This window comes from Octopus bimaculoides, chromosome 6, assembly GCF_046866305.1.
Source record: "Octopus bimaculoides isolate indiv1 chromosome 6, ASM4686630v1, whole genome shotgun sequence".
Taxonomy (NCBI): Eukaryota; Metazoa; Mollusca; class Cephalopoda; order Octopoda; family Octopodidae; genus Octopus; species Octopus bimaculoides.
Genome location: NC_142933.1, coordinates 48,138,751 through 48,146,250, shown reverse-complemented (window position 1 = coordinate 48,146,250; position 7,500 = coordinate 48,138,751). Strand labels below are relative to the sequence as shown.

General features: G+C 33.6%; 1 protein-coding gene across 1 annotated transcript in view; it reads right to left on the bottom strand.

The window, feature by feature from the left end:
• The window catches only part of LOC106873400 (glutamate receptor ionotropic, kainate 2), a 53,635-nt gene that overhangs the window by 8,405 nt on the left and 37,730 nt on the right, over positions 1-7,500 (bottom strand). Inside the window, exons 5-6 of the mRNA XM_014920749.3 lie at positions 1,342-1,398; positions 1-148 (exon numbers count right to left, since the gene is read on the bottom strand). The exon at positions 1-148 is cut by the window's left edge and continues 83 nt beyond it. Coding sequence (XP_014776235.1) covers positions 1-148; positions 1,342-1,398 — 205 coding nt within the window. The remainder of the gene's footprint in view (positions 149-1,341; positions 1,399-7,500) is intronic.

Sequence of the window (7,500 nt, the reverse complement as noted above, 5' to 3'; positions counted from 1 at the left end):
TTTCCGCTACATCCTTTGCTACGGCGTTCTGGGGGTGCATATCGAAGCTGTCCATTTTGATGTACCGAAAAGTGAATAACTTACATTTTACTGCGTACAATTTCATTTTGAAGTAATTATTTCCTGATAGAGGTTCAAAAGAAGATGTCTAAATAAACAAAATGATAACAGAAAAGAAAACTTATAAAGGAGAAAATGCAATATTAATTCGATAAATAAATATTTTGTTTACAAGTAATTTATGGACATGTTTCTTTTGCGTTATTAAAGTCATTTATCTACATTTACACCATAAATGTGCATGGTAAATGCTTGAACTCACATTTTCTCTGCAATGTAAATAATTATTTGCTAATATGTCTTTGAAAAGACATGAATGACATAAATTTCCATTACCTTTCCTTTGAAAATGTTAAGAATCCATCCATGGAATCCACCGCAGAGAAGTATGATATCCAATGGTTTGTGCGGATAAATTAGAGATGAATATAACATAGTATTGGCAGATTTACTCTAGCGATTACATACTAACTGTAATCAAAACAAATTACAAGGCCAACAAAGATGACTGGAGAGTCTGGTAGTAGTTTGAGTACTGAAGCAGCTCCATACGTTCATAGAATGATGAAAACTCAGTATTCTCATCTTAGGAAATACTTTTTAAATCATATAATGTTTCTCTCCCCTGTTGTGGCGAGTGGTACGCACCTATTTAATTAATGTATAGCTAAACTTTCCTCAGATTTGACTTAGGGTAAAAAAATGCCCAGAGAAAAATGCGTTCCACTTTTCATATGCACACACACAGGCACACACACTCACGCACACGGACTTTATGGAGGCTTTCGAAGGTATGTTTGCCACGTGGTCGGCCCCCTTCCGGTTACCCATAGAGTAAAACAAGGCTGTGTGCTCGCTCCAACTCTGTTTGTGCTGTTTCTGTGCTAAACAACATCTTGACTAAGATCCACCAGGAAACAATGAGGAAGCAACGTAGAATAAAACTGTCGGCAGGATGCACAGCAACTCTATTGTTTATCTGTTGATTTTGCTCCTTACACACTGAGTCGATTGTCTCAGTTACGATCTATAGCAAACATATCTTGGTAAGACTATATCCCAAGACAGAAAGACCTTCAGCGTGTAGATATGTCTAGTTTTAAGTCTATACTAATATAATCGTAGCTGCAATGCGTGAGAGTAAGGATGCCACCGAACAACTTCCCAGTTAAGTTAATATCCTGATTGTGACTGCATAGAAGGAGATAGCAACTAACCGCAAACAATTGTAGAAAGTTAAGTTGGATTTTTATGAAAATTCAAAACACAATAAAAACTTACTGGATCTATGAACACAAATACCCGGTTTTCATCTTTTAATAATGAAAAATCTTTCGCCTGTAAATATAAAAATAGATACTGCTTTATTATGTATATGCAGGCATATATATATATATTTATATTTATATATATATATATATATATATATATATATATATATATATATATATATATATATATATATATATATATATATATATATATTTCCAAGGTTTCAAATTTGTATATTTAAAAACGATAGAAACTTCCAACACGATCGATTTTTATTCGATTTAGTTAATCATTTACCATTCGATGTCAACATTTCTGTGCTCAACTCTATCCAGCGACTGATCCGTTGGATGTCTGACGTTTGGCACTTCCTCAGGAATGGCTTCCATTAGAACAAATGACCAAAAAACACAATTATCTATCAGAACAAATTATTAAAAATTATTTAACTATACCATTCTTCCGCCATGCTGTCTTAGCGGAAGAATGGTATAGTTAAATAATTTTTGATAATCTGTTCTGATAGATAATTGTGTTTTTTGGTCATTTGTTCTAATGGAAGCCATTCCTGAGGAAGTGCCAAACGTCAGATATCCAACGGATCAGTCGCTGGATAGAGTTGAGCACATAAATGTTGACATCGAATGGTAAATAATTAAATAAATGGAATAAAAATCGATCGTGTTGGAAGTTTCTACCGTTTTTAAATATACAAATTTGAAACTTTGGAAATATAAACAATGAGAACGATCCTTAAGGAATCTAATCAATGATCCTTTGGGGTGAAGTCTTATGCTATATTGGTAACGATTACAAAGTTTACTAGAAAATTATATATATATATATATATATATATATATATATATATATATATATATATATATATATATATATATAAAGTAAAGTTGTGGAATACCGTACGAGTGGAAATATATATGAAAGAAGGTTTGAAAATGCACTTATTTTTTTAAAAATATTTATTTACTTAACCGGTTTCACTTTTTTAGAAAAAGATTATCAAAAGTCTTTGAGAATAATAAAAAATGTTAAAAAACAGTTCGAGAATTAAAATGCATATATACATTCTTTGATGATAAAATATATTTAAAGTATAAAGCTTTGTATGTACTTTGTATTGTTACATACTGATTATCACACATTCTCTGATATTAAAATGAAAATGTTAAAAACAGTGTATGAAAATACACATATGGAAAAATACATATACATATTCTTATACATATTCTTTGACAATACATATACATATTCTTATACATATTCTTTGACAATAAAGTTGAAGAGGAACTGACCTGGCTCTTTCCTCTTGTGTATATTGAGGGAATGTTTTACTGTCTTAAGAGACAGTATGACTGCCTAGCTGGGGTGGGAGGGAAGAAGAGTTAAAAAAGATTTTTTAATTTTATTTTTGGTTGGTCTGTGACAGTCTGTCATGGTTCACTGGTTTTGTGCACATCTCTATGTGTGTGTGTATATATGTGTGTTTGTGTCCGTGTGTGTGTCTGTGTGTGTGTGTGTGCCGTTTTTATTGGTCCCAGAGTTTATTGTGGAATGTGTATATGAGTGTGTGTTTGAGTGTTTTTTGTGTCGGTGGGGATGTTAGGTGTGTGTACGTGAGAGTGTGCGTATATCTCTTTGTCTGAGTATGTATGTGTTGTTTTGATCGTCCTTGTGGTGTGTGTGTGTGTGAGAGCAACCGTATGTATGTGTGAGGGTGTGTACGTATGTGTGCGTATGTGTGTGTATGTATGTGTGCATCTGTGTGTGTGCGTGGGAGTGTTTTGTGTGAGTGTGGGAGTGTGTGTGTGTCTCTCTGTCTGAGTGGGTGTGTTGTTTTAAATATCCTTGTGGTGTGTGTGTGTGTGTATGTGTGTGTGTGTAAGCAAACGTATGTGTGTGATGGTTCATATGTATGTGTATGTCTACGTCTGTGTGCGTGCGTGTGTGGCATGTGTATATGAGTATTGTGTGTTTTATCTATGGTAGGATGGTGTAAAAAATCTTTTTTAACTCTTCTTCCCTCCCACCCCAGCTAGCCAGTCATACTGTCTCTTAAGACAGTAAAACATTCCCTCAATATACACAAGAGGAAAAAGCCAGGTCAGTTCCTCTTCAACTTTATTGTCAAAGAATATGTATAAGAATATGTATATGTATTGTCAAAGAATATGTATAAGAATATGTATATGTTTTTTTCCATATGTGTATTTTCATACACTGTTTTTAACATTTTCATTTTAATATCAGAGAATGTGTGATAATCAGTATGTAACAATACAAAATTCATACAAAGCTTTATACTTTAAATATATTTTATCATCAAAGAATGTATATATGCATTTTAATTCTCGAACTGTTTTTTAACATTTGTTATTATTCTCAAAGACTTTTGATAATCTTTTTCTAAAAAAGTGAAACCGGTTAAGTAAATAAATATTTAAAAAAAAATAAGTGCATTTTCAAACCTTCTTTCATATATATATATATATATATATATATACATTCATTGTATGTATGTGTATATATATATACATATGTATATATATATATATATATATATATATATATATATATATATATATATATATATATATATATATATATATATATGTGTGTGTGTGTGTGTGTGTGTGTGTACATATGTATATGTGGGTACAGGACGTCACCAACGGTGCAAATAACATGAAATACGTAAACAAACGGGGGAAAACGAGTAAAATACGTAAACAGGAGAAAAAATGGAAAACAGGACGACACAGAGAAAGGACCCTTCATCAGTTGTCAGGTGTCTATCTACTCATTTCAAGCATTCAACAACAATATGAGTCTTCAAAGATATGCTCCCATAAATTCTAAAATAAAATTTAAGATTTATGGAGGGTGAAAGTTGGGAATAAAAAAATGACAGTGGAGACATACAAGGAAACCGAACGAAAACAAACATGGAGAGTCATTAGAACTGAACGAGAAGAAAATAGTGAACGCTGGGAGAAACATTTGCTTTGAAAAGAGAGAAGATGGAATAGAGAAAGAAAAGCACGTCCGATATATATATATATATATATATATATATATATATATACTAGCAGCTAAGCCCGGTTTCACCCGGTCGGTTTGGATGATGTGGCTGTAAAACATGCTCTGTGTAAACATTCGACTTGTTTGGGCACGCTTACGTTAAAAAACAATTTTAGAATGACTTTTTTTCTATCAAAATGCTAAAAATCACTCACCACCAACAACAACAAAAAATTCCAACCAACATTCAACCAAATCAAAAAAATAAACCCAAATACTAAGCGAACAAAGAGGAACCATCCCACTTCTATTGCGACCGAACACGCACACACACACAGACACACACACGCACACACAGACACACACACACGCACACACAGACACACACACACACACACACACACACACACACACATTCACATACTCCCCCTTTTACATACATACACATATATTCACACAGAGTTGAAACGCTCATCCCTCCCTTCCTTATTCATCTATCACCCGTTGCTTTCTCATTCATAAACACAAGAGTATTATTATAGTAGATTATCTCGGTAACCATGGGAGCTATGAAAAAATACAAAGCTCAGCATCACGACCGATCATTCTACACATCTGTGCAATTTTTCCCGCAAATCCATCCAGCCGTTTGACTCTGACTGCCAAGACAAGAAAGAATCGCCCATGTCAAATTTATATGTATAGATAAAAAATACGCGCACACACACACATAACCAATTATTCGTTTAGTGGTTAAGCAGAATTAGAATATATATACATATATATATATATATATATATATATATATATATATATATATATATATATATATATATATATATATATATATATAATTGACTGTGTGATTAAGAGGCTTGCTTTGTAACCATGTGGTCACGGGTTTGTTCCACTGCGCAGCACTTTAACCGAATGTTTTCTTTTCTTGCCCCGGGTCGACCAATGCCTTGTGAGTAAATTTGGTTGATGGAAACTGTGTTTGTGTGTGTGTGTGTGTGTGTGTGTGTGTGTGTGTGTGTGTGTGTGTGTGTGTGTGTATCTCTGTTTGTGTTGGTTTGTTCACGTCCTAATTACGAAAGAGACTGATATAATATGTACCAGACTTAACAATAATTTCTAGGGTTAATTTGTTCAACTAAACCCTTCATGACCACAATTCAATGATTGAAGCGAGTCAAATATACATACATGCATACATACATACATACACACACACACACACACATACACACACACACACATATATATATATATACACACACACACACAATTACAAATGAGCTGCTGCTACTAGCTTCATGCTTTTGATATACCTTAAATTGACAGATTCATTAAACATACCATGCATCTCCAAGTAATAATAGATGTATTTAAGAACTAAGACGCTGGACTATGAGAAAGCACGAGAAAAAAATGCGAGAAGAAAAAACCGAGAAGAAAAAAGGGAAGAAGAGTGGAGCGGAAAGAAAAGTTAAAAAACCAAGATCTTTGGTCTTCTTTGACTGTAGAAGCCATAATTAATTTAGCTGGTGCATAATGATATAACAGAAAGGAGACCAAAGTCTGTGAGATAGCTACTTAATCCAGAGCGGGTGATGTCCTCCAGCTCGACAAAAGAAACCTGTTCATTTGTTTGTATTTGATAAAAATTTCGAACCTGGATTTAAGTAGTGTGGTAGTGTCCTTGGAACTGAAACGAATATGCGATCTTTCAGCTACGTATAACTTGCATCACTTTCATCCGTTTATAGATGGCGTAATTTCTCAACCATTCTCGATTTGATTGTATTTTGTGCTCATTTGAGCTTCAGATTGCATACATGGCTAGTCAACTTTGTGGTTTACTTTTAGCAATATGTTGCATAACAACTTTTAAAATTGCATTCGCATAAACCGATGTAACTTTTCTTCTCAATTATGCTCTCTTGGGACACTGTTGTAACTTCGGCTTCATAAACATCTATATTTATCAAACACACCTGATCAAGCGGGCAATCTTCAGGGTCTCGACAGTTACATCTGGGAGTAGGCTCTTGATGTGACTTACGAATGATAACGTTCTTCATATTGGGGCAGTAGCTGTACGAAATTTTTACTGAGCGCTTATTTTTCTTCTCGTTTTACTCTCATGTTATCTCACAGAGCAGCGTCCTGATTTTTAAATACGTCTAACGTATGAACTGAGCCTGAAAGATTACTTGGAGACACAAGTCTTGTTATATGAATCTGCCAATTTAATGTCTCTTAAAAGCATGAAACTATTAGCAGCGTTTTTGCAAATGTATATATCAAATGACATTTATCTCTGACTGGATGAACTACATGCATGCATGCATACATACATACTTACATACATACATACATATGTATATATATATATATATATATATATATATATATATATATATATATATATATATATATATATATATTAGTGAGTGTATAGGGATTAAATTATCCAGGCGTATACCTTGGCAGCTCTCAGATATACACAAGATTATAGCTAACCTCATCAAGTAACGATAAGCGTCAATGATCGCTTACTGTAGCACTCACGCTATAATTCTTCTGACGCGAATTCCTGGTTCACTACTCTGGATTATAACTATTATCAAGAGTGTAGATTTCAAACAATTATAAAGAGTATGGAGACTAGTAGATCATCAAATTTTTCTTTTAATTTTACGGTTGATCGTACACCATAATTATTTGGTTATAATAACCGAAAGGTGTTTCTGCTGATTAGAATATACGCAGTTGACCATGCAACCAGCATAATCTCCTGGGTCCTTCAAACAAGCGTGGTTCAAAGCGAACTGAGTTAATTTCTTTACATGTTGCCAGTTTAATATACCAAGGGAATTGATAAGAGATATGTTGAAATCCGATATGGCTATTCTTTTTAGGGTAACCTCAACTTAACGCCAGCGCAGAGCGAGAATTGGGAGTTAAATGCACGTTAAATTGGGTTAAAGCATATCTGAGTGTTCTAATAGACTTTTCCCAGGGTTAAAGAGTGAATAGAGTTAATGTGTAACTTAGTTACGTCGATGGAGTTCCATCAATATATTTTATGATTGCACACTTATTAGATTGTTCATGAGTTTCCATACC